This window comes from Atractosteus spatula, assembly GCF_055471065.1.
Source record: "Atractosteus spatula isolate fAtrSpa1 chromosome 10 unlocalized genomic scaffold, fAtrSpa1.hap1 SUPER_10_unloc_1, whole genome shotgun sequence".
NCBI lineage: Eukaryota > Metazoa > Chordata > Actinopteri > Semionotiformes > Lepisosteidae > Atractosteus > Atractosteus spatula.
Window position 1 is genome coordinate 2,318,722 of NW_028296612.1, and position 26,905 is coordinate 2,345,626.

At 60.6% G+C, this 26,905-nt stretch overlaps 1 protein-coding gene across 1 annotated transcript; it reads right to left on the minus strand.

The window, feature by feature from the left end:
- Positions 1–361: 361 nt before the first annotated feature.
- abcf1 (ATP binding cassette subfamily F member 1) lies at positions 362–26,892 on the minus strand. The gene is made up of 17 exons (XM_088907981.1): positions 26,501–26,892; positions 23,045–23,091; positions 22,393–22,470; positions 22,100–22,238; positions 21,946–21,986; positions 20,417–20,545; positions 20,167–20,265; positions 14,565–14,660; positions 14,079–14,180; positions 13,597–13,677; positions 13,402–13,503; positions 12,599–12,721; positions 8,943–9,043; positions 3,247–3,332; positions 2,500–2,639; positions 1,811–1,959; positions 362–449 (listed from the first exon to the last, which is right to left on the minus strand). The coding sequence occupies exons 1-17, from the start codon at positions 26,562–26,564 to the stop codon at positions 362–364; spliced, it is 1,665 nt and encodes a 554-aa protein (XP_088764107.1). The 5' UTR covers positions 26,565–26,892.
- Positions 26,893–26,905: the final 13 nt, after the last annotated feature.

A 26,905-nucleotide genomic window follows, 5' to 3' on the forward strand; every position in this document is an offset into this window, starting at 1 on the left:
TGGAGGAGCTCACCCAGCTATGTCTGGAGAGAAGCCGGGGTATCGGCTTCAACCACAGGGCTGGGCAGCTTGTTCCCCACCCCCACCCCCCTCTGTGTACAGAAGAGCCTCCTGTCCTGACTGGAGGAGCTCACCCAGCTGTGTCTGGAGAGACGCCAGGGTACCGGCTTCAACCACACAGACTGGGCAGCTTGTTCCCCACCCCCACCCCCCTCTGTGTACAGCAGAGCCTCCTGTCCTGACTGGAGGAGCCCGTCCAGCCTCCCCCTCCTCCTTTGCCTAGTTTCAACCCAGACTGCCTGCGCCGCAGCGCCCCCCTGTGGTGGGCTCCGGGACCGCGGGGCGCGGGGAGGGAACTCACTCACTTGTTGAGCCAGATGACGGCGTTCAGGTCCAGGTGGTTGGTGGGCTCGTCCAGCATCAGCAGGGTGGGCTCCATGAACAGAGCTCTGGAAGGACACGGGGCGGACCGGTCAGGACCGAGGTTCTGGGCGCTGGGACCTGCGGCCCGGCTGTAGCACTGGACTGGGACAGACCCAGGGTTCTGGGTCCTGGACCTGCGGCCCGGCTGTAGCACTGGACTGGGACAGACCCAGGGTTCTGGGCGCTGGGACCTGTGGCCCGGCTGTAACACTGGACTGGGACAGACCCAGGGTTCTGGGTTCTGGACCTGCGGCCCGGCTGTAGCACTGGACTGGGACAGACCCAGGGTTCTGGGTTCTGGACCTGCGGCCCGGCTGTAGCACTGGATTGGGACAGACCCAGGGTTCTGGGCGCTGGGACCTGTGGCCCGGCTGTAACACTGGACTGGGACAGACCCTGGGTTCTGGGTTCTTGACCAGCTATAACACTGGACTGGGACAGACCCAGGGTTCTGGACCTGCGGTCCTGCTGTAACACTGGACTGGGACAGACCCAGGGTTCTGGGTTCTGGGTTCTGGACCTGCTGTAACACTGGACTGGGACAGACCCAGGGTTCTGGACCTGCGGTCCTGCTGTAACACTGGACTGGGACAGACCCAGGGTTCTGGGTTCTGGACCTGCAGTCCTGCTGTAACACTGGACTGGGACAGACCCAGGGTTCTGGGTTCTGGGTTCTGGACCTGCTGTAACATTGGACTGGGAAAGACTGAGGGTTATGGTTTCTGGACCTATGGCCCGGCTGTAGCACTGGACTAGGACAGATCGTTCAGGGTTCTGACCCGGCTGTAACACTGGATCGGAAAAGATTCAGGGTTCTGAGTTCTGGCCCGGCTGTAACACTGGACTGGGACAGACCCGGGGTTCTGGGTTCTGGACTGGCTGTAACACTAGACTGGGACAGACCCAGGGTTCTGGACCTGCGGCCCGGCTGTAGCACTGGACTGGGACAGACCCAGGGATCTGGGTTCTGGACCTGCAGTCCTGCTGTGACACTGGACTGGGACAGACCCGGGGTTCTGGGTTCTGGACTGGCTGTAACACTAGACTGGGACAGACCCAGGGTTCTGGACCTGCGGCCCGGCTGTAGCACTGGACTGGGACAGACCCAGGGATCTGGGTTCTGGACCTGCAGTCCTGCTGTGACACTAGACTGGGACAGACCCGGGGTTCTGGGTTCTGGACCGGCTGTGACACTGGACTGGGACAGACCCAGGGTTCTGGGTTCTGGACCGGCTGTAACACTGGTATAAACGGAACCGAGCCTGATCCCCGGAAGCAGGGATAACTGGGCCCAGGCCCGCATTGGCACCGGGCCGGTGTCGGTATCAGCATGCGCCTGTGCACAGATCTGGGGCGCCGGCGCCCCCTTGCCCCCCCCCCCCCTCACCTGGCCAGCGACACCCTCATCCTCCAGCCCCCCGAGAACTTCTTAGTGGGCCGGTTCTGCATCTCGGGGGTGAAGCTGAGCCCGGCCAGGATCCGCCGGGCCTTGGCCTCGGCCGCCGCCGCCCCGATGATCCGCAGCTCCTCGTACACCTGGAGCGAGAGAGAGAAGAGAGAGGGAGTCAGAAGACACACAACTCTGCCTCACACACTGACACACACACACACACAAGGGCTGAGCCCAAAACAGAGCCCCCTGAGCCAGCTGGTCCTGAGGCTCACTGGCCAGAGCCACACCAACACTGAGCAGCATCAGGACAGCACTGCTAGAGCACAACACACACACACACACACTGACACACACACTGACACACACACACAAGGGCTGAGCCCAAAACAGAGCCCCCTGAGCCAGCTGGTCCTGAGGCTCACTGGCCCGAGCCACACCGACACTGAGCAGCATCAGGACAGCACTGCTAGAGCACGAGACACACAACACTGCCTCACACACTGACACACACACACACACACACACAAGGGCTGAGCGGGGGGACACAGAGGGCCACAGCGTTGGGGGGCGGGGGGGGCGAGATCAGATCCCCAGTCACCCCCCTCTGCCCTGCCCGGTCCCCCAGGTGTCCCCAGCCACTGTACCCCCTCTGCCTCTCGGCTCATCCCCGCCCCCCCCCAGACCTTCTCCAGCCGCTCGGCGGCCGAGTCCTCCCCCCTCTCCAGCAGGGCCTGCAGCTGCCTCTCCTCCTCCAGCAGCCTGATCCTCCTGGTGTCGGCCTTCAGCACCGCCTGGACTGCAGGGGTGTCGTCCGCAATCACCTCTGAGAGAGAGAGAGAGGGGTTCACACAGACACCCCGACTGACTGGACACTCCAGGACATGAACACTGCACTGAGAGAGAGAGAGGGGTTCATACAGACACACTGACTGGACACTCCAGTACATGAACACTGCACTGAGAGAGAGAGGGGTTCATACAGACACACTGACTGACTGGACACTCCAGTACATGAACACTGCACTGAGAGAGAGAGAGGGGTTCATACAGACACACTGACTGGACACTCCAGTACATTAACACTGCACTGAGAGAGAGAGGGGTTCATACACACACACTGACTGGACACTCCAGGACATGAACACTGCACTGAGAGAGAGAGGGGTTCATACAGACACACTGACTGGACACTCCAGTACATGAACACTGCACTGAGAGAGAGAGGGGTTCACACAGACACACTGACTGGACACTCCAGTACATGAACACTGCACTGAGAGAGAGAGGGGTTAATACAGACACACTGACTGGACACTCCAGTACATGAACACTGCACTGAGAGAGAGAGGGGTTCATACAGACACACTGACTGGACACTCCAGCACATGAACACTACACTGAGAGAGGTGGGGGGAGGGAGACGGACAGACCTTGCTCACAGAGCAGCACGTCGATGTTGGGCGGGATGTTCAGCGCCCTGTTGGCGATGTGCTTCAGCAGTGTCGTCTTCCCTTTCCTGAGCGGCAGAGCCGAGAGAGAGAGAGAGGAAGTCCGGTCACTATCTCTGTCTGCCCCCCCACCCCCACTACAGTTTAGGGGTCTCCATTAAAGCCGTTATTTAGACTGTGACCCCCACCCCACTCGTCCCATTTTCCCAACTGGGGGGTCATCACAAGGACAGAAACCCTAACCCTGGGTTACTGGGATACTGGCTGTGCTCTCCAGGCTGTGGGAATCTCAGTGGACTGGGACCCTGCGCTCTCCAGGCTGCGGGAATCTCTCCCCGGACTGGGACCCTGCGCTCTCCAGGCTGTGGGAATCTCTCCCCGGACTGGGACCCTGCGCTCTCCAGGCTCTGGGAATCTCTCCCCGGACTGGGACCCTGCGCTCTCCAGGCTGTGGGAATCTCTCCCCGGACTGGGACCCTGTGCTCTCCAGGCTGTGGGAATCTCAGTGGACTGGGACCCTGTGCTCTCCAGGCTGTGGGAATCTCAGTGGACTAGGACCCTGTGCTCTCCAGGCTGTGGGAATCTCTCCCCGGACTGGGACCCTGTGCTCTCCAGGCTGTGGGAATCTCTCCCCGGACTGGGACCCTGTGCTCTCCAGGCTCTGGGAATCTCTCCCCGGACTGGGACCCTGTGCTCTCCAGGCTGTGGGAATCTCTCCCCGGACTGGGACCCTGTGCTCTCCAGCCTGCGGGAATCTCTCCCCGGACTGGGACCCTGTGCTCTGGGACCCTGTGCTCTCCAGGCTGTGGGAATCTCAGTGGACTGGGACCCTGTGCTCTCCAGGCTGTGGGAATCTCTCCCCGGACTGGGACCCTGTGCTCTCCAGGCTGTGGGAATCTCTCCCCGGACTGGGACCATGTGCTCTCCAGGCTGTGGGAATCTCAGTGGACTGGGACCCTGTGCTCTCCAGGCTGTGGGAATCTCTCCCCGGACTGGGACCCTGTGCTCTCCAGGCTGTGGGAATCTCAGTGGACTGGGACCCTGTGCTCTCCAGGCTGTGGGAATCTCAGTGGACTGGGACCCTGTGCTCTCCAGGCTGTGGGAATCTCTCCCCGGACTGGGACCCTGTGCTCTCCAGGCTGTGGGAATCTCAGTGGACTAGGACCCTGTGCTCTCCAGGCTGTGGGAATCTCTCCCCGGACTGGGACCCTGTGCTCTCCAGGCTGTGGGAATCTCTCCCCGGACTGGGACCCTGTGCTCTCCAGGCTCTGGGAATCTCTCCCCGGACTGGGACCCTGTGCTCTCCGGGCTGTGGGAATCTCTCCCCGGACTGGGACCCTGTGCTCTCCAGGCTGTGGGAATCTCAGTGGACTGGGACCCTGTGCTCTCCAGGCTCTGGGAATCTCTCCCCGGACTGGGACCCTGTGCTCTCCAGGCTGTGGGAATCTCTCCCCGGACTGGGACCCTGTGCTCTCCAGGCTGTGGGAATCTCAGTGGACTGGGACCCTGTGCTCTCCAGGCTGTGGGAATCTCTCCCCGGACTGGGACCCTGTGCTCTCCAGGCTGTGGGAATCTCTCCCCGGACTGGGACCCTGTGCTCTGGGACCCTGTGCTCTCCAGGCTGTGGGAATCTCAGTGGACTGGGACCCTGTGCTCTCCAGGCTCTGGGAATCTCTCCCCGGACTGGGACCCTGTGCTCTCCAGGCTGTGGGAATCTCAGTGGACTGGGACCCTGTGCTCTCCAGGCTGTGGGAATCTCTCCCCGGACTGGGACCCTGCGCTCTCCAGGCTGTGGGAATCTCAGTGGACTGGGACCCTGTGCTCTCCAGGCTCTGGGAATCTCTCCCCGGACTGGGACCCTGTGCTCTCCAGGCTGTGGGAATCTCTCCCCGGACTGGGACCCTGTGCTCTCCAGGCTGTGGGAATCTCAGTGGACTGGGACCCTGTGCTCTCCAGGCTGTGGGAATCTCTCCCCGGACTGGGACCCTGTGCTCTCCAGGCTGTGGGAATCTCTCCCCGGACTGGGACCCTGTGCTCTGGGACCCTGTGCTCTCCAGGCTGTGGGAATCTCAGTGGACTGGGACCCTGTGCTCTCCAGGCTCTGGGAATCTCTCCCCGGACTGGGACCCTGTGCTCTCCAGGCTGTGGGAATCTCAGTGGACTGGGACCCTGTGCTCTCCAGGCTCTGGGAATCTCTCCCCGGACTGGGACCCTGCGCTCTCCAGGCTGTGGGAATCTCTCCCCGGACTGGGACCCTGTGCTCTCCAGGCTGTGGGAATCTCTCCCCGGACTGGGACCCTGTGCTCTCCAGGCTGTGGGAATCTCAGTGGACTGGGACCCTGTGCTCTCCAGGCTGTGGGAATCTCTCCCCGGACTGGGACCCTGTGCTCTCCAGGCTGTGGGAATCTCAGTGGACTGGGACCCTGCGCTCTCCAGGCTGTGGGAATCTCTCCCCGGACTGGGACCCTGTGCTCTCCAGGCTGTGGGAATCTCTCCCCGGACTGGGACCCTGTGCTCTCCAGGCTGTGGGAATCTCAGTGGACTGGGACCCTGTGCTCTCCAGGCTGTGGGAATCTCTCCCCGGACTGGGACCCTGTGCTCTCCAGGCTGTGGGAATCTCAGTGGACTGGGACCCTGTGCTCTCCAGGCTGTGGGAATCTCAGTGGACTGGGACCCTGTGCTCTCCAGGCTGTGGGAATCTCTCCCCGGACTGGGACCCTGTGCTCTTCAGGCTGTGGGAATCTCTCCCCGGACTGGGACCCTGTGCTCTCCAGGCTGTGGGAATCTCAGTGGACTGGGACCCTGTGCTCTCCAGGCTCTGGGAATCTCTCCCCGGACTGGGACCCTGTGCTCTCCAGGCTGTGGGAATCTCTCCCCGGACTGGGACCCTGTGCTCTCCAGGCTGTGGGAATCTCTCCCCGGACTGGGACCCTGTGCTCTCCAGGCTGTGGGAATCTCTCCCCGGACTGGGACCCTGTGCTCTCCAGGCTGTGGGAATCTCTCCTCGGACTGGGACCCTGTGCTCTCCAGGCTGTGGGAATCTCAGTGGACTGGGACCCTGTGCTCTCCAGGCTGTGGGAATCTCTCCCCGGACTGGGACCCTGTGCTCTCCAGGCTGTGGGAATCTCAGTGGACTGGGACCCTGTGCTCTCCAGGCTGTGGGAATCTCTCCCCGGACTGGGACCCTTGCTCTCCAGGCTGTGGGAATCTCAGTGGACTGGGACCCTGTGCTCTCCAGGCTGTGGGAATCTCTCCCCGGACTGGGACCCTGTGCTCTCCAGGCTGTGGGAATCTCAGTGGACTGGGACCCTGCGCTCTCCAGGCTGTGGGAATCTCTCCCCGGACTGGGACCCTGTGCTCTCCAGGCTGTGGGAATCTCTCCCCGGACTGGGACCCTGTGCTCTTCAGGCTGTGGGAATCTCTCCCCGGACTGGGACCCTGTGCTCTCCAGGCTGTGGGAATCTCAGTGGACTGGGACCCTGTGCTCTCCAGGCTCTGGGAATCTCTCCCCGGACTGGGACCCTGTGCTCTCCAGGCTGTGGGAATCTCTCCCCGGACTGGGACCCTGTGCTCTCCAGGCTGTGGGAATCTCTCCCCGGACTGGGACCCTGTGCTCTCCAGGCTGTGGGAATCTCTCCCCGGACTGGGACCCTGTGCTCTCCAGGCTGTGGGAATCTCTCCCCGGACTGGGACCCTGTGCTCTCCAGGCTGTGGGAATCTCTCCTCGGACTGGGACCCTGTGCTCTCCAGGCTGTGGGAATCTCAGTGGACTGGGACCCTGCGCTCTCCAGGCTGTGGGAATCTCTCCCCGGACTGGGACCCTGTGCTCTCCAGGCTGTGGGAATCTCAGTGGACTGGGACCCTGTGCTCTCCAGGCTGTGGGAATCTCTCCCCGGACTGGGACCCTTGCTCTCCAGGCTGTGGGAATCTCAGTGGACTGGGACCCTGTGCTCTCCAGGCTGTGGGAATCTCTCCCCGGACTGGGACCCTGTGCTCTCCAGGCTGTGGGAATCTCAGTGGACTGGGACCCTGCGCTCTCCAGGCTGTGGGAATCTCTCCCCGGACTGGGACCCTGTGCTCTCCAGGCTGTGGGAATCTCAGTGGACTGGGACCCTGTGCTCTCCAGGCTGTGGGAATCTCTCCCCGGACTGGGACCCTTGCTCTCCAGGCTGTGGGAATCTCAGTGGACTGGGACCCTGTGCTCTCCAGGCTGTGGGAATCTCTCCCCGGACTGGGACCCTGTGCTCTCCAGGCTGTGGGAATCTCAGTGGACTGGGACCCTGCGCTCTCCAGGCTGTGGGAATCTCTCCCCGGACTGGGACCCTGTGCTCTCCAGGCTGTGGGAATCTCAGTGGACTGGGACCCTGTGCTCTCCAGGCTGTGGGAATCTCTCCCCGGACTGGGACCCTGTGCTCTCCAGGCTGTGGGAATCTCTCCCCGGACTGGGACCCTGTGCTCTCCAGGCTGTGGGAATCTCCCCCCGGACTGGGACCCTGTGCTCTCCAGGCTGTGGGAATCTCCCCCCGGACTGGGACCCTGCGCTCTCCAGGCTGTGGGAATCTCTCCCCGGACTGGGACCCTGCGCTCTCCAGGCTGTGGGAATCTCTCCCCGGACTGGGACCCTGCGCTCTCCAGGCTGTGGGAATCTCTCCCCGGACTGGGACCCTGTGCTCTCCAGGCTGTGGGAATCTCTCCCCGGACTGGGACCCTGTGCTCTCCAGGCTGTGGGAATCTCAGTGGACTGGGACCCTGTGCTCTCCAGGCTGTGGGAATCTCTCCCCGGACTGGGACCCTTGCTCTCCAGGCTGTGGGAATCTCAGTGGACTGGGACCCTGTGCTCTCCAGGCTGTGGGAATCTCTCCCCGGACTGGGACCCTGTGCTCTCCAGGCTGTGGGAATCTCAGTGGACTGGGACCCTGCGCTCTCCAGGCTGTGGGAATCTCTCCCCGGACTGGGACCCTGTGCTCTCCAGGCTGTGGGAATCTCTCCCCGGACTGGGACCCTGTGCTCTCCAGACTGTGGGAATCTCAGTGGACTGGGACCCTGTGCTCTCCAGGCTGTGGGAATCTCTCCCCGGACTGGGACCCTGTGCTCTCCAGGCTGTGGGAATCTCTCCCCGGACTGGGACCCTGTGCTCTCCAGGCTGTGGGAATCTCCCCCCGGACTGGGACCCTGTGCTCTCCAGGCTGTGGGAATCTCCCCCCGGACTGGGACCCTGTGCTCTCCAGGCTGTGGGAATCTCTCCCCGGACTGGGACCCTGTGCTCTCCAGGCTGTGGGAATCTCTCCCCGGACTGGGACCCTGCGCTCTCCAGGCTGTGGGAATCTCTCCCCGGACTGGGACCCTGTGCTCTCCAGGCTGTGGGAATCTCTCCCCGGACTGGGACCCTGTGCTCTCCAGGCTGTGGGAATCTCCCCCCGGACTGGGACCCTGTGCTCTCCAGGCTGTGGGAATCTCTCCCCGGACTGGGACCCTGTGCTCTCCAGGCTGTGGGAATCTCCCCCCGGACTGGGACCCTGTGCTCTCCAGGCTGTGGGAATCTCTCCCCGGACTGGGACCCTGTGCTCTCCAGGCTGTGGGAATCTCAGTGGACTGGGACCCTGTGCTCTCCAGGCTCTGGGAATCTCTCCCCGGACTGGGACCCTGTGCTCTCCAGGCTGTGGGAATCTCAGACTTACCCGTTGGGCCCCACCAGACCGTAGCGCCTCCCGGCCACGATCAGCAGGTCGGCGTTGACGAAGAGCTCCTTCCCGTGAGCCGAGATACTGAAGCGCTCCAGCTGCACAGAGAGAGAGAGGGGGGGTTAGCACAGACCCCGCGACCCCCAGTACTACAGTGTGTGACCTCCTGTCCCAGCCTGAGGAACAGACAGTGAGCCTGTCTCTCAATAACAATAATACAGTGTGTGACCTCCTGTCCCAGCCTGAGGAACAGACAGTGAGCCCGTCTCTCAATAATAATAATACAGTGTGTGACCTCCTGTCCCAGCCTGAGGAACAGACAGTGAGCCTGTCTCTCAATAATAATAATAATACAGTGTGTGACTTCCTGTCCCAGCCTGAGGAACAGACAGTGAGCCTGTCTCTCCATAATAATAATACAGTGTGTGATCTCCTGTCCCAGCCTGAGGAACAGACAGTGAGCCTGTCTCTCAATAATAATAATACAGTGTGTGACTTCCTGTCCCAGCCTGAGGAACAGACAGTGAGCCTGTCTCTCAATAATAATAATACAGTGTGTGATCTCCTGTCCCAGCCTGAGGAACAGACAGTGAGCCTGTCTCTCAATAATAATAATAATACAGTGTGTGACTTCCTGTCCCAGCCTGAGGAACAGACAGTGAGCCTGTCTCTCCATAATAATAATACAGTGTGTGATCTCCTGTCCCAGCCTGAGGAACAGACAGTGAGCCTGTCTCTCAATAATAATAATAATACAGTGTGTGACTTCCTGTCCCAGCCTGAGGAACAGACAGTGAGCCTGTCTCTCAATAATAATAATACAGTGTGTGATCTCCTGTCCCAGCCTGAGGAACAGACAGTGAGCCTGTCTCTCAATAATAATAATACAGTGTGTGATCTCCTGTCCCAGCCTGAGGAACAGACAGTGAGCCTGTCTCTCAATAATAATAATAATACAGTGTGTGACCTCCTGTCCCAGCCTGAGGAACAGACAGTGAGCCTGTCTCTCAATAATAATAATACAGTGTGTGACCTCCTGTCCCAGCCTGAGGAACAGACAGTGAGCCTGTCTCTCAATAATAATAATACAGTGTGTGACCTCCTGTCCCAGCCTGAGGAACAGACAGTGAGCCTGTCTCTCAATAATAATAATACAGTGTGTGATCTCCTGTCCCAGCCTGAGGAACAGACAGTGAGCCTGTCTCTCAATAATAATAATACAGTGTGTGATCTCCTGTCCCAGCCTGAGGAACAGACAGTGAGCCTGTCTCTCAATAATAATAATACAGTGTGTGATCTCCTGTCCCAGCCCGAGGAACAGACAGTGAGCCCGTCTCTCAATAATAATAATAATCCAGTGTGTGATCTCCTGTCCCAGCCTGAGGAACAGACAGTGAGCCTGTCTCTCAATAATAATAATACAGTGTGTGATCTCCTGTCCCAGCCTGAGGAACAGACAGTGAGCCCATCTCTCAATAATAATAATACAGTGTGTGACCTCCTGTCCCAGCCTGAGGAACAGACAGTGAGCCTGTCTCTCAATAATAATAATACAGTGTGTGACCTCCTGTCCCAGCCTGAGGAACAGTGAGCCTGTCTCTCAATAATAATAAAGTGTGTGATCTCCTGTCCCAGCCTGAGGAACAGTGAGCCTGTCTCTCAATAATAATAATAATAATCCAGTGTGTGATCTCCTGTCCCAGCCTGAGGAACAGACAGTGAGCTTGTCTCTCAATAATAATAATACAGTGTGTGATCTCCTTTCCCAGACTGAGGAACAGACAGTGAGCCTGTTTCTCAATAATAATAATGAAGTGTGTGACCTCCTGTCCCAGCCTGAGGAACAGTGAGCCTGTCTCTCAATAATAATAATAATAATACAGTGTGTGATCTCCTGTCCCAGCCTGAGGAACAGACAGTGAGCTTGTCTCTCCATAATAATAATACAGTGTGTGATCTCCTGTCCCAGCCTGAGGAACAGACAGTGAGCCTGTCTCTCAATAATAATAATAATACAGTGTGTGATCTCCTGTCCCAGCCTGAGGAACAGACAGTGAGCCTGTCTCTCAATAATAATAATACAGTGTGTGACCTCCTGTCCCAGCCTGAGGAACAGACAGTGAGCCTGTCTCTCAATAATAATAATACAGTGTGTGACCTCCTGTCCCAGCCTGAGGAACAGACAGTGAGCCCGTCTCTCAATAATAATAATACAGTGTGTGTTCTCCTGTCCCAGCCTGAGGAACAGACAGTGAGCCTGTCTCTCAATAATAATAATACAGTGTGTGATCTCCTGTCCCAGCCTGAGGAACAGACAGTGAGCTTGTCTCTCAATAATAATAATACAGTGTGTGATCTCCTGTCCCAGCCTGAGGAACAGACAGTGAGCCCGTCTCTCAATAATAATAATACAGTGTGTGATCTCCTGTCCCAGCCTGAGGAACAGTGAGCCTGTTTCTCAATAATAATAATACAGTGTGTGATCTCCTGTCACAGCCTGAGGAACAGACAGTGAGCCTGTCTCTCAATAATAATAATACAGTGTGTGACCTCCTGTCCCAGCCTGAGGAACAGACAGTGAGCCTGTCTCTCAATAATAATAATACAGTGTGTGATCTCCTGTCCCAGCCTGAGGAACAGACAGTGAGCCTGTCTCTCAATAATAATAATACAGTGTGTGATCTCCTGTCACAGCCTGAGGAACAGACAGTGAGCCTGTCTCTCAATAATAATAATACAGTGTGTGACCTCCTGTCCCAGCCTGAGAAACAGACAGTGAGCCTGTCTCTCCATAATAATAATACAGTGTGTGACCTCCTGTCCCAGCCTGAGGAACAGACAGTGAGCCCGTCTCTCAATAATAATAATACAGTGTGTCATCTCCTGTCCCAGCCTGAGGAACAGACAGTGAGCCTGTCTCTCAATAATAATAATAAAGTGTGTGATCTCCTGTCCCAGCTTGAGGAACAGTGAGCCTGTCTCTCAATAATAACAATACAGTGTGTGACCTCCTGTCCCAGCCTGAGGAACAGACAGTGAGCCTGTCTCTCAATAATAATAATACAGTGTGTGACCTCCTGTCCCAACCTGAGGAACAGTGAGCCTGTCTCTCAATAATAATAATACAGTGTGTGATCTCCTGTCCCAGCCTGAGGAACAGACAGTGAGCCCATCTCTCAATAATAATAATACAGTGTGTGATCTCCTGTCCCAGCCTGAGGAACAGACAGTGAGCCTGTTTCTCAATAATAATAATACAGTGTGTGACCTCCTGTCCCAGCCTGAGGAACAGTGAGCCTGTCTCTCAATAATAATAAAGTGTGTGATCTCCTGTCCCAGCCTGAGGAACAGTGAGCCTGTCTCTCAATAATAATAATAATAATCCAGTGTGTGATCTCCTGTCCCAGCCTGAGGAACAGACAGTGAGCTTGTCTCTCAATAATAATAATACAGTGTGTGATCTCCTTTCCCAGACTGAGGAACAGACAGTGAGCCTCTCTCAATAATAATAATCTAGTGTGTGACCTCCTGTCCCAGCCTGAGGAACAGACAGTGAGCCTGTCTCTCAATAATAATAATAATCCAGTGTGTGACCTCTTGTCCCAGCCTGAGGAACAGACAGTGAACCCCCAGTTCTGTGTCCCCAGTCTCACCTTGATGTCGGAGGCGTTCTCCAGCATGGCCTGCCTGGAGGACATCTCGGCCTGAGACACAGAGAAATCCCCTTCCGCTGCACTCTGGGCCTTCATTGACGCCACCTGCTTCTCGTACTCCAGCTGCCAGGAGCGGGAGAGACACGCCGTCAGGCTGACCGGCACCACAGTGGACGGGCAGAGAGACACCCCAATGGACAGGCAGACGGGCAGAGAGACACCCCAATGGACAGGCAGAGAGACACCCCAATGGACAGGCAGACGGGCAGAGAGACACCCCAATGGACATGCAGAGAGACATCCCAATGGACAGGCAGACGGGCAGACAGACACCCCAATGGACAGGCAGAGAGACACCCCAATGGACAGGCAGACGGGCAGAGAGACACCCTAATGGACAGGCAGAGAGACACCCCAATGGACAGGCAGACGGGCAGACAGACACCCCAATGGACAGGCAGACGGGCAGACAGACACCCCAATGGACAGGCAGAGAGACACCCCAATGGACAGGCAGACGGGCAGACAGACACCCCAATGGACAGGCAGAGAGACATCCCAATGGACAGGCAGACGGGCAGAGAGACACCCCAATGGACAGGCAGACGGGCAGACAGACACCCCAATGGACAGGCAGAGAGACACCCCAATGGACAGGCAGACGGGCAGACAGACACCCCAATGGACAGGCAGAGAGACATCCCAATGGACAGGCAGACGGGCAGAGAGACACCCCAATGGACAGGCAGAGGGGCAGAGAGACACCCCAATGGACGGACGGACGGACAGACGTGCGGTCTCACCTGCTTCTTCATTTTCTTCTTCTCCTTTTTGCTGAGGTTGGCGTAGGGGCCGTCGTCCTTCGTCTGGCCCTGGCCCTCCTCATCCTCGCCGCCTTCCTCCCCCTGAGGCACAGAGGGCGGGTTGAGTCACACGCGCGCAGGACTGACTGCACACTCCGGGAGCGCCGCTACACACGAGGCCACGGCAGGGTATACCTGTCCTCCACCCTCTTCGTCGCTCCTCAGGTCTTTATCTTCCTCATCTTCCTCTTCCTCACTGCGGGCTGGCTTCCCCCTCTGGAAAAAGAAAAGATGGCGGTGGCCACTCAGGGAGCGGATCTGGAAACCAGAGGTACCAGGGCAGTCAGGACGGGGGGGGGGGCTTCTGTACACAGAGGTGGGTGGGGGTGGGGAACAGGCTGCCCAGCCCTGTGGTTGAAGCCGATACCCTGGCTTCTCTCCAGACACAGCTGGGTGAGCTCCTCCAGTCAGGACAGGAGGCTCTTCTGTACACAGAGGGGGGTGGGGGTGGGGAACAAGCCACCCAGCCCTGTGGTTGAAGCCGATACCCTGGCTCCTCTCCAGACACAGCTGGGTGAGCTCCTCCAGTCAGGACAGGAGGCTCTGCTTTACACTGAGAGTGGTGGGGGCGGGGAACAAGCTGCCCAGCCGTGCTGCAGGACACACGTCACCCTCACCTTCTGCTGCTTCCCTGCCCCTTTGTCACTCCTCTTCCCTCCTTTCCTCTTCATCTTGTCCTCCTCCTCCTTGGCGTCTTTCTCCTCTTCCTCCGATGCAGGCTGAGGGAAAGACAAGTGTTTTGAAGAGCAAGGGTGTGAGAGTGTGAGAGTGAGTGTGTGAAACGCAGGTGTAAGGGGGTCACCACCCCCACCCCCTCCTCCACCCCCGACACCGGGGTCATGACCCCTGGCAGGACAGTGCAGTCTGGGAATTACCGGCCAGCTCCACACTGCGCTCCAGGTTCGACACAGGCCTGGAGTCGCTGCGGTGCCCCCCTCCCCCCCTCCGTACCCCCACAGCGGGAGAGTGACGTGTCCCGAACTCTGACCTCAGGGGGCCTGCAGGGCTCCCCCTCTGCCAAGACACTCGTGACTGCCCTGTCCCGGACCCCCCCCCCCCCAGTTCCACAATCACCGCCACGGCCCCCCGACTCTGCCCCTCACCTTCGGCGTCTTCCCCGCCGCCTGATCGCCCCTCTTCCCCGTCCTCTTCCTCTTCTTGTCCTCATCTTTCTTCTCCTCTTCGTCCTCCGACGCCTCCTGTCGGCCAGAGACCAATTATCAACCTCTTTACACCCCTGTGGGTCTGCGCTGCCGTCCGGACTGACCTGCTGCTGCTCGGACCCGCGTCCGGACCGACCTGCTGCTGCTCTGACCCGCGTCCGGACCGACCTGCTGCTGCTGCTCGGACCCGCGTCCGGACCGACCTGCTGCTGCTCTGACCCGTGTCCGGACCGACCTGCTGCTGCTGCTCGGACCCGCGTCCGGACCGACCTGCCGCTGCTCTGACCCGCGTCCGGACCGACCTGCCGCTGCTGCTCTGACCCGCGTCCGGACCGACCTGCCGCTGCTCGGACCCGCGTCCGGACCGACCTGCCGCTGCTCGGACCCGCGTCCGGACCGACCTGCCGCTGCTCGGACCCGCGTCCGGACCGACCTGCCGCTGCTCTGACCCGCGTCCGGACCGACCTGCTGCTGCTGCTCTGACCCGCGTCCGGACCGACCTGCCGCTGCTCTGACCCGCGTCCGGACTGACCTGCTGCTGCTGCTCTGACCCGCGTCCGGACCGACCTGCTGCTGCTGCTCTGACCCGCGTCCGGACCGACCTGCCGCTGCTCGGACCCGCGTCCGGACCGACCTGCCGCTGCTCGGACCCGCGTCCGGACCGACCTGCTGCTGCTGCTCTGACCCGCGTCCGGACCGACCTGCCGCTGCTCTGACCCGCGTCCGGACTGACCTGCTGCTGCTGCTCTGACCCGCGTCCGGACCGACCTGCTGCTGCTGCTCTGACCCGCGTCCGGACCGACCTGCTGCTGCTGCTCTGACCCGCGTCCGGACCGACCTGCCGCTGCTCTGACCCGCGTCCGGACCGACCTGCTGCTGCTGCTCTGACCCGCGTCCGGACCGACCTGCTGCTGCTGCTCGGACCCGCGTCCGGACCGACCTGCCGCTGCTCTGACCCGCGTCCGGACCGACCTGCCGCTGCTCTGACCCGCGTCCGGACCGACCTGCCGCTGCTCTGACCCGCGTCCGGACTGACCTGCCGCTGCTCTGACCCGCGTCCGGACCGACCTGCTGCTGCTGCTCTGACCCGCGTCCGGACCGACCTGCTGCTGCTGCTCGGACCCGCGTCCGGACCGACCTGCCGCTGCTCAGACCCGCGTCCGGACCGACCTGCCGCTGCTCTGACCCGCGTCCGGACCGACCTGCTGCTGCTCTGACCCGCGTCCGGACCGACCTGCTGCTGCTGCTCTGACCCGCGTCCGGACCGACCTGCTGCTGCTGCTCTGACCCGCGTCCGGACTGACCTACTGCTGCTCGGACCCGCGTCCGGACCGACCTGCTGCTGCTGCTCGGACCCGCGTCCGGACCGACCTGCCGCTGCTCTGACCCGCGTCCGGACCGACCTGCCGCTGCTCTGACCCGCGTCCGGACCGACCTGCCGCTGCTGCTCGGACCCGCGTCCGGACCGACCTGCCGCTGCTGCTCTGACCCACGTCCGGACCGACCTGCCGCTGCTCTGACCCGCGTCCGGACCGACCTGCCGCTGCTCGGACCCGCGTCCGGACCGACCTGCCGCTGCTCGGACCCGCGTCCGGACCGACCTGCCGCTGCTCTGACCCGCGTCCGGACCGACCTGCTGCTGCTGCTCGGACCCGCGTCCGGACCGACCTGCCGCTGCTCGGACCCGCGTCCGGACCGACCTGCTGCTGCTCTGACCCGCGTCCGGACTGACCTGCCGCTGCTGCTCGGACCCGCGTCCGGACCGACCTGCCGCTGCTGCTCTGACCCGCGTCCGGACCGACCTGCCGCTGCTCTGACCCGCATCCGGACCGACCTGCTGCTGCTCTGACCCGCGTCCGGACCGACCTGCCGCTGCTCTGACCCGCGTCCGGACCGACCTGCTGCTGCTGCTCTGACCCGCGTCCGGACTGACCTGCTGCTCTGACCTGCGTCCGGACTGCGCCCCTGCGCTACTGCTGCTCTGACCCGCGTCCGGACTGACCTGCTGCTGCTCTGACCCGCGTCCGGACTGACCTACTGCTGCTCTGACCCGCGTCCGGACTGACCTGCTGCTGCTCTGACCCGCGTCCGGACTGACCTGCTGCTGCTCTGACCCGCGTCCGGACTGACCTACTTCTGCTCTGACCCGCGTCCGGACCGACCTGCTGCTGCTGCTCTGACCCGCGTCCGGACTGCTCGGCTGCTCTGACCTGCGTCCGGACCGACCTACTGCTGCTCTGACTCGCGTCCGGACCGACCTGCTGCTGCTCTGACCCGCGTCCGGACCGACCTGCCGCTGCTGCTCTGACCCGCGTCCGGACCGACCTGCCGCTGCTCTGACCCGCGTCCGGACCGACCTGCTGCTGCTGCTCGGACCCGCGTCCGGACCGACCTGCCGCTGCTCTGACCCGCGTCCGGACCGACCTGCTGCTGCTGCTCTGACCCGCGTCCGGACTGACCTACTGCTGCTCTGACCCGCGTCCGGACCGACCTGCTGCTGCTGCTCTGACCCGCGTCCGGACCGACCTGCTGCTGCTCTGACCCGCGTCCGGACCGACCTGCTGCTGCTGCTCTGACCCGCGTCCGGACCGACCTGCTGCTGCTCTGACCCGCGTCCGGACCGACCTACTGCTGCTCTGACCCGCGTCCGGACCGACCTGCCGCTGCTGCTCTGACCCGCGTCCGGACTGACCTACTGCTGCTCTGACCCGCGTCCGGACTGATCTACTGCTGCTGCTCTGACCCGCGTCCGGACCGACCTACTGCTGCTCGGACCCGCGTCCAGACCGACCTGCTGCTGCTGCTCTGACCCGCGTCCGGACTGACCTGCCGCTGCTGCTCTGACCCGCGTCCGGACCGACCTGCCGCTGCTGCTCGGACCCGCGTCCGGACCGACCTGCCGCTGCTCTGACCCGCGTCCGGACCGACCTGCCGCTGCTCGGACCCGCGTCCGGACCGACCTGCTGCTGCTGCTCTGACCCGCGTCCGGACCGACCTGCCGCTGCTGCTCTGACCCGCGTCCGGACCGACCTACTGCTGCTCGGACCCGCGTCCGGACCGACCTGCTGCTGCTGCTCTGACCCGCGTCCGGACCGACCTACTGCTGCTCTGACCCGCGTCCGGACCGACCTGCTGCTGCTGCTCTGACCCGCGTCCGGACCGACCTGCTGCTGCTGCTCTGACCCGCGTCCGGACCGACCTGCCGCTGCTCGGACCCGCGTCCGGACCGACCTGCTGCTGCTGCTCTGACCCGCGTCCGGACCGACCTGCTGCTGCTGCTCTGACCCGCGTCCGGACCGACCTGCCGCTGCTGCTCTGACCCGCGTCCGGACCGACCTGCCGCTGCTCTGACCCGCGTCCGGACCGACCTACTGCTGCTCGGACCCGCGTCCGGACCGACCTGCTGCTGCTGCTCTGACCCGCGTCCGGACCGACCTACTGCTGCTCGGACCCGCGTCCGGACCGACCTACTGCTGCTGCTCTGACCCGCGTCCGGACCGACCTGCCGCTGCTGCTCTGACCCGCGTCCGGACCGACCTGCCGCTGCTCTGACCCGCGTCCGGACTGATCTACTGCTGCTGCTCTGACCCGCGTCCGGACCGACCTGCTGCTGCTCGGACCCGCGTCCGGACCGACCTGCCGCTGCTCGGACCCGCGTCCGGACCGACCTGCCGCTGCTCTGACCCGCGTCCGGACCGACCTGCCGCTGCTGCTCTGACCCGCGTCCGGACCGACCTGCCGCTGCTCGGACCCGCGTCCGGACCGACCTGCTGCTGCTCTGACCCGCGTCCGGACCGACCTGCTGCTGCTGCTCTGACCCGCGTCCGGACCGACCTGCCGCTGCTCGGACCCGCGTCCGGACCGACCTGCCGCTGCTCTGACCCGCGTCCGGACCGACCTGCCGCTGCTCTGACCCGCGTCCGGACCGACCTGCCGCTGCTCTGACCCGCGTCCGGACCGACCTGCCGCTGCTGCTCTGACCCGCGTCCGGACCGACCTGCCGCTGCTGCTCTGACCCGCGTCCGGACCGACCTGCCGCTGCTCGGACCCGCGTCCGGACTGACCTGCTGCTGCTCTGACCCGCGTCCGGACCGACCTGCTGCTGCTGCTCTGACCCGCGTCCGGACCGACCTGCCGCTGCTCGGACCCGCGTCCGGACCGACCTGCCGCTGCTCTGACCCGCGTCCGGACCGACCTGCTGCTGCTCTGACCCGCGTCCGGACTGACCTGCCGCTGCTCTGACCCGCGTCCGGACTGACCTGCTGCTGCTCTGACCCGCGTCCGGACTGACCTGCTGCTGCTCTGACCCGCGTCCGGACCGACCTGCCGCTGCTGCTCTGACCCGCGTCCGGACCGACCTGCCGCTGCTGCTCTGACCTGCGTCCGGACCGACCTGCCGCTGCTCGGACCCACGTCCGTACCGACCTGCTGCTGCTGCTCGGACCCGCGTCCGGACTGATCTACTGCTGCTCTGACCCGCGTCCGGACTGCTTGGCTGCTCTGACCCGCGTCCGGACTGCTTGGCTGCTCTGACCCGCGTCCGGACTGATCTACTGCTGCTCTGACCCGCGTCCGGACTGCTTGGCTGATCTGACCCGCGTCCGGACTGCTTGGCTGCTCTGACCTGCGTCCGGACTGATCTACTGCTGCTCTGACCCGCGTCCGGACTGATCTACTGCTGCTCTGACCCGCGTCCGGACTGCTTGGCTGCTCTGACCCGCGTCCGGACTGCTTGGCTGCTCTGACCTGCGTCCGGACTGATCTACTGCTGCTCTGACCCGCGTCCGGACTGCTTGGCTGCTCTGACCCGCGTCCGGACTGCTTGGCTGCTCTGACCCGCGTCCGGACTGCTCGGCTGCTCTGACCTGCGTCCGGACTGACCTACTGCTGCTCTGACCCGCGTCCGGACTGACCTACTGCTGCTCTGACCCGCGTCCGGACTGATCTACTGCTGCTCTGACCCGCGTCCGGACTGCGCCCCTGCGCTACTGCTGCTCTGACCCGCGTCCGGACTGACCTGCTGCTGCTCTGACCCGCGTCCGGACTGACCTGCTGCTGCTCTGACCCGCGTCCGGACTGACCTACTGCTGCTCTGACCCGCGTCCGGACCGACCTGCTGCTGCTGCTCTGACCCGCGTCCGGACTGCGCCCCTGCGCTACTGCTGCTCTGACCCGCGTCCGGACTGACCTACTGCTGCTCTGACCCGCGTCCGGACCGACCTGCTGCTGCTGCTCTGACCCGCGTCCGGACTGACCTACTGCTGCTCTGACCCGCGTCCGGACTGCTCGGCTGCTCTGACCCGCGTCCGGACTGACCTGCTGCTGCTCTGACCCGCGTCCGGACTGCTCGGCTGCTCTGACCTGCGTCCGGACTGCTCGGCTGCTGCTCTGACCCGCGTCCGGACTGACCTACTGCTGCTCTGACCCGCGTCCGGACTGCTCGGCTGCTCTGACCCGCGTCCGGACTGCTCGGCTGCTCGGCTGCTGCTCTGCAGGTTCAAATCTCTGGGAAGGACACAGACGCTGTGCCACTGGGGCTCACCTTGCTCTTCCGCCCCTGGGGCTTCCCGGCCTTCTTCCCTCTGTGCCCCTTCCTCTGCTGTTCCTCCTCCTCCTCCTCCTCCTCCTCGTCGGAGAGCGCCTGGATCACACACACACACCACACTCATTTGTCTCTGGCCCTCCGTGCCCACTCTGCACCCCTACACCGTGCGCAACGTGTGGCCCCACAGACCGGTATGCAAACACTGGTACCCTCACTCCCACTCTCACACACACACACACACACACACCTTGTTCTTGCGGTTCTTGTCAGCCTTGTTGCAAGGCTTCTCGGGCTTCTCTTCCTCCTTCTCCTCCTCCTCCTCCTCTTCCTCCTCCTCGCTCTGCCCCTGGCTCAGAGCTGCAAACAGGTTCCCACCCTGCAGAGGACACACACACAGAGAAAGAGGAGGAGAGAACAGGGTTACACACGCACACAGAGAAAGAGGAGGAGAGAGCAGGGTTACACACACACACACACAGAGAAAGAAGAGGAGAGAGCAGGGTTACACACACACACACAGAGAAAGAGGAGGAGAGAACAGGGTTACACACGCACACAGAGAAAGAGGAGGAGAGAGCAGGGTTACACACACACAGAGAAAGAGGAGGAGAGAGCAGGGTTACACACACACAGAGAGAAAGAGGAGGAGAGAGCAGGGTTACACACACACAGAGAGAAAGAGGAGGAGAGAGCAGGGTTACACACACACACACACACACACACAGAAAGGAGAGGAGAGAGCAGGGTTACACACACACACAGAGAAAGAGGAGGAGAGAACAGGGTTACACACGCACACAGAGAAAGAGGAGGAGAGAGCAGGGTTACACACACACAGAGAAAGAGGAGGAGAGAGCAGGGTTACACACACACAGAGAAAGAGGAGGAGAGAGCAGGGTTACACACACACACACAGAGAAAGAGGAGGAGAGAACAGGGTTACACACGCACACAGAGAAAGAGGAGGAGAGAGCAGGGTTACACACACACAGAGAAAGAGGAGGAGAGAGCAGGGTTACACACACACAGAGAGAAAGAGGAGGAGAGAGCAGGGTTACTTACACACACACACACAGAAAGGAGAGGAGAGAGCAGTGTTACACACACACACACACAGAAAGAGGAGAAGAGAGCAGGGTTACACACACACACACACACACAGAAAGGAGAGGAGAGAGCAGGGTTACACACACACACACACACAGAAAGGAGAGGAGAGAGCAGGGTTACACACACACACACAGAGAAAGAGGAGGAGAGAGCAGGGTTACACACACACAGAGAGAAAGAGGAGGAGAGAGCAGGGTTACTTACACACACACACACACACACACAGAGAAAGGAGAGGAGAGAGCAGGGTTACACACACACACACAGAGAAAGGAGAGGAGAGAGCAGGGTTACACACACACACAGAGAAAGAGGAGGAGAGAGCAGGGTTACACACACACACAGAGAAAGAGGAGGAGAGAGCAGGGTTACACACACACACACAGAAAGGAGAGGAGAGAGCAGGGTTACACACACACACACAGAAAGGAGAGGAGAGAGCAGGGTTACACACACACACACACACACACACACAGAGAAAAAGAGAGAGCGGGGTCCACTGAGAGGACCTGAGAGCCCATCCAGGGATTGAGTGAGTGGGTGAGTGGGTGAGTGGGTGAGTGGGTGAGTGGGTGGACGAGTGTGTGGGTGGGCGAGTGACTGGGTGGGCGAACGGACAGACGGGTGGGCGACGGGCTGGGCGGAGGAGCCCACAGCCGGACTCACTCGGCTCTTCTTCCCTCCCTTAGCAGCGGCAGGCTTGACGACTGCAAAACAGGGGGGGCAGAGAGGCGGGAAGCGCGTTAGCGGGCTCGGGCAGGCGGGGCGCGGGCGTTCGTGAGCACGGCTGGGAATCGGGGGCGACCCCCCCCCCCCTCACCTTCCTCCTCCTCCTCCTCCTCCTCCTCGTCGCTGGCCTGCACCGACAGCTTCTTCAGCTTCTCCATCACGTCCTCGTCGTCCTCGCCCCCGCCTCCGCCAGCCTTGCCTTTCCTGCGGTCCTTCTTCTTCTTCTGGGGCTGTTGGGGGGGGGGGGAGACAGGCGGCCATCTTTTAGTCCAGCTCTGTTTATCTGCAAGGGCGGCATGTGACCCCGCCCCCTAACTGGCCCCACCCACCCTGGACTTTAGCCCCGCCCTCTCCCTCTTGCCTCCGCCCCCCGTTGCCGGGTACCTGCTTGCCCCGCCCATCGGTGACGACAGGCTCCTCCTCCTTCTCCTGCTTCTCCTCAGCGGCCAGCTCCTCGAAGAACTGCAGGGACACGAGGGGGGTTCAAACGGGTTTGAAAGCTGTCCTCGGCCGAGGTATCCGTGTCTGTGCGTGTCCTGTGATGGACTGGTGTCCTGTCCAGGGTGTGTGAGTGTGTGCGTGTCCTGTGATGGACTGGTGTCCTGTCCAGGGTGTGTGAGTGTGTGTGTGTCCTGTGATGGACTGGTATCCTGTCCAGGGTGTGTATGTGTCCTGTGATGGACTGGTGTCCTGTCCAGGGTGTGTGAGTGTGTGTGTGTGTGTCCTGTGATGGACTGGTGTCCTGTCCAGGGTGTGTGAGTGTGTCCTGTGATGGACTGCTGTCCTGTCCAGGGTGTGTTAGTGTGTGTGTGTCCTGTGATGGACTGGTGTCCTGTCCAGGGTGTGTGAGTGTGTGTGTGTGTGTCCTGTGATGGACTGCTGTCCTGTCCAGGGTGAGCCCTGCCTTGTGCCTGTTGCTTGCTGGGACAGACTCCAGCTCCCCCAGTCTGTGACCCTGTCCTGGAGAGAGAGCTGTGGGGAGACGGGTGGAGGGATTCAGGATTCAGATAATGAATCGATATAGTAAAATACTTACTGATTTCTTCCCCTTCTTGTCTTTCTTTCCCTTCTTCACCACCTTATCTAGAGAGAGAGAGAAAGGGAACAGCCTCAGGGGTTTGGAGAGAAGCGCACACACACTCACACGTGATCGTCTGCATGCCGGGAGGCACAGCTCTTTTCCAGTCCCATTTCTGCCACATTTGTCCCCAGGTTAGTAGTAAATGCACCCCACAGATGCACACACTACAGGTATCTGCATTTAAAACCGAGAAATGGAGGCTCTTCTGTACACAGAGAGGGGTGAGGGTGGGGAACAAGCTGCCCAGTCCCTGTGGTTGAAGCCGATACCCCGGCTCCTCTCCAGACACAGCTGGGTGAGCTCCTCCAGTCAGGACAGGGGGCTCCTCTGTACACAGAGGGGGGTGGGGGTGGGAAACAAGCTGCCCAGCCCTGTGGTTGAAGCCGATACCCTGGTTTCTCTCCAGACACAGCTGGGTGAGCTCCTCCAGTCAGAACAGGAGGCTCTTCTGTACACAGAGGGGAGTGGAGGTGGGGAACAAGCCGCCCAGCCCTGTGGTTGAAGCCGATACCCTGGCTCCTCTCCAGACACAGCTGGGTGAGCTCCTCCAGTCAGGACAGGAGGCTCTTCTGTACACAGAGGGTGGTGGGGGTGGGGAACAAGCTGCCCAGCCCTGTGGTTGAAGCCGATACCCTGGCTTCTCTCAGGACACAGCTGGGTGAGCTCCTCCAGTCAGGACAGGAGGCTCTTCTGTACACAGAGGGTGGTGGGGGTGGGGAACAAGCCACCCAGCCGTGTGGTTGAAGCCGATACCCCGGCTTCTCTCCAGACACAGCTGGGTGAGACCAATGAGAGACGAGCGAACGATCAAGTCTTCTGTTCACACAAACACTCACCACCACCCCCGCCCCCCGCAGGCTGAGCTATTGTCTACCCCATCGCTGACACGGCAGTTCCAGCAGAGCGGACTGACAGAAAGGGCAGGAAGGGGGGGGGGGGGGACTCTCTGCCCCCCCCAGGACTCGTACCCGCGTCCCCCCTCCCCCCACCTAATCCTACCTGCACTCCCTGCCGACCAGACATGAATAATAATAACTGATATTATTATTATTATTATTATTATTATTAAGAGTTATTATTAATACAGTGTGTGATCAACTGTCCCAGCCTGAGGAACAGATGAGGCAAATACCATAATAACGACAACAATATAATGATTATCAATAATAATCATCATCACCAACATCCTTACACTCTCTATAGCGCCTTTCTGGACCCTCCCCTCAGAGCTCTTCCCAGGTCAGGGGGATCCCCTCCAGCCCCCCCCCCAGTGTGCAGCCCCACCTGGATGATGCTGCAGTCCGCTCAGCACACAGCAGCTCTCAGTGGGGAGGAGAGCAGAGGGATGGAGCCAGTTCAGAGAGGGGGGTGATTAGGAGGCCATGATGGGTCAAGACCAGGGGGGGAATCAGGCCAGGACACTGGGGTGACACCCCTACTCTTCTCCAGAGACACCCCGGGATTGTTAATGAGCACAGAGAGTCAGGACCTCGGTTTGACGTCTCATCTGAAGGACGGCGCCTGTTTACAGTCCAGTGTCCCCCGTCACTATACTGGGGCATCAGGACCCACACAGACCGCAGGGTGAGCGCCCCCTGCTGGCCCCACTAACACCTCTCCCAGCAGCAGCCTTAGTTTTTCCCAGGAGGTCTCCCCTCCAGGTACTGGACAGGCTCACCCCTGCTGAGCTCCAGTGTGTGTGGGGGGGGGGGTGCTGCCAGCTGGGAGCCGCAGGGCGAGATGGCACTGGTTTATGGTCTACCAGTCCCCGGTCGTCGCTAGGGATACCAGTCATCGCGGTTTCTCCCCGCCTTCAGTCCGGGCAGCGTTACAGGAGCTCCAGCAAAGAGCTCTTGAGTGGAAAGTGCAGGAAAGAGCTATAGAAGTGTTAGCCACTGATAATATTTTTATTTTACAGACCGTATACCAGTCGCGCAGCACCCTGTGACAGGCTGGTGGAACTGAAGAGCACGTTCAGCCACAGGCTGATCCACCCGCGGTGCAACAGGGGGCTCCACAGGAGGTCCTTCTGGCCCCCTGCCCTCAGACTGTACGACGCATCCGCCTTGCGTCTGGGCAGAGGCCACACTGAACAGGGCCCTGTTTCTGGACTGAGCACATCTACACATCTACTGCTACATCTGCTCTCTCTCTTTTCCTGTTTACAACCGTTTTCTGTGCGATATACGCCCGGGACCCGTGCAAAACATTTATATCTACATCTATATTTACATTCATACGTGCGATACGATTTGTCTGCGTACTGTTCTGTTCTGGTTTGTTCTGTGTGTGTCCTGGACTGGGAGTAACTCTTTTAGTGTGCTTCTCACTGGACTGGTTGTATTGGATTATTATTATTACTATTATTATTATTATCGTATCTTTGGTTACACTTGTACTCCAACACCACTCCACACACACACACACACGTAAGCCGAAATTGTACCGTCCCCTCGATAGCTCAGTAAAACTGAATATGTATTCATCGCCGTACTATTTCCGCACTGCTCCAAGAAAAGAGTTTCTGTCCTGTGATATTTTCTCTGTCTGCGGAATCCTGCCCAGTTTGGATGACTTGATCACATGTTATTTCTGTCACGTTGTTACACGTTGCTGTTACTGCTATCGTGTTACTGTCTCATCTGCTGTCCTATCTACACGCTGCACCCGAGTGACTCAGGAGAGACACTTCTCACTCCACTACGCACCTGTGTGAGTATAATGACAATCAAGCCGACATGAATTGAATTGAATTGAATTGTTGTCTGTGTGAAGCGGCTGCCGCACTGAAATTTCCCTCAGGGGATCAAAAAAGTATCGATCATCCCGGTTTGATTGGAAAGTGCAGGGAAGAGCTATAGGGCTGTTATTATCGTTCTTTTATAGACCGTACACCAGTCGCGGACCACCTTACGGGACATTTCCACGGGGGTCATTGACACAGTGGAGCCATCTGGTCCCCGGACAGTGAGCCTTTAGAGTAGATACCCCCCCCCCCCCCACGGCTGTCCCAGGATTATTAATAATGACACCCCCTACGACCCCCACAGAGCTCGTGTCCCCCCCCCACTGGAATCGGCCCCCGGGCTGTTACCATAGAGACAGCAAACACTGACGCGCACCCCAGACGCGGTCTGGGGGCACAAGTGATTTTTTTTTTGGGGGGGGGGGGTAGTACACTGTCCACGGCTGTCACGATCTCTAACCCCACCCGTGACCAACCCCACGCCATCGCCGCCCAGACAGCGCGAAGCGGCCGCCTTTTCAACAACGCTGTTCATCTCCATCTCCGACCTCGCAATGGGGGGGGTCGGGGGGGGGGGGCACGGACGACAAAAAGCGGATTTGCCCCCTTTTTTTTTTTTTCTTTAATCGCGTGTTTCTTCTCGTTGTTTCTCCGGATTTTCTTACCCGCCGGGGCGGCGTGGTCTCCGTCCACCCACTCCGCGACGACCTCTTTGGCCTTCCTGGGCATGTCTGCGCGGTCCGAGCCGGATTGGCTTGAGTTGGGAAGACAAAAGTTTCCACCGCACCGCGTCTGTCTCCCTTTTAATGGAAAATAACAGGTCGGGGGCTCCGCCGTGTCTCTCTCTCTCTCTTTTTTTCCCCCCACTCACGTGTGCGACCCGAGCCAGCGGACTGACGGACAGGGGCGCCGGAACCACAGAGACTCGGCCGGGACCTAGAGCGGCTCCTCATCCGGGGCGCCGGCGCGGTGTCCGGCCGCCCCCTGCAGGCCGGGAGGACTCATTGTGCCGCTCGATAAACACAGCTCACCCCCGTGTCTCTGTCGCAGAGGAGCGCTGATCACGATCT

What these genes read in the sequence shown, in the direction of transcription:
- abcf1 (XM_088907981.1), bottom strand. Translation starts at nt 26,564, where the DNA reads ATGCCCAGGAAGGCCAAAGAGGTCGTCGCGGAGTGGGTGGACGGAGAC. An exon ending in ACAAGAACCGCAAGAACAAG is followed by an intron (nt 20,266 to 20,416) that starts GTGTGTGTGTGT and finishes TGTGTGATCCAG; the next exon opens with GCGCTCTCCGACGAGGAGGA. An exon ending in CGTGCTGCTCTGTGAGCAAG is followed by an intron (nt 2,640 to 3,246) that starts GTCTGTCCGTCT and finishes TCTCTCTCTCAG; the next exon opens with AGGTGATTGCGGACGACACC.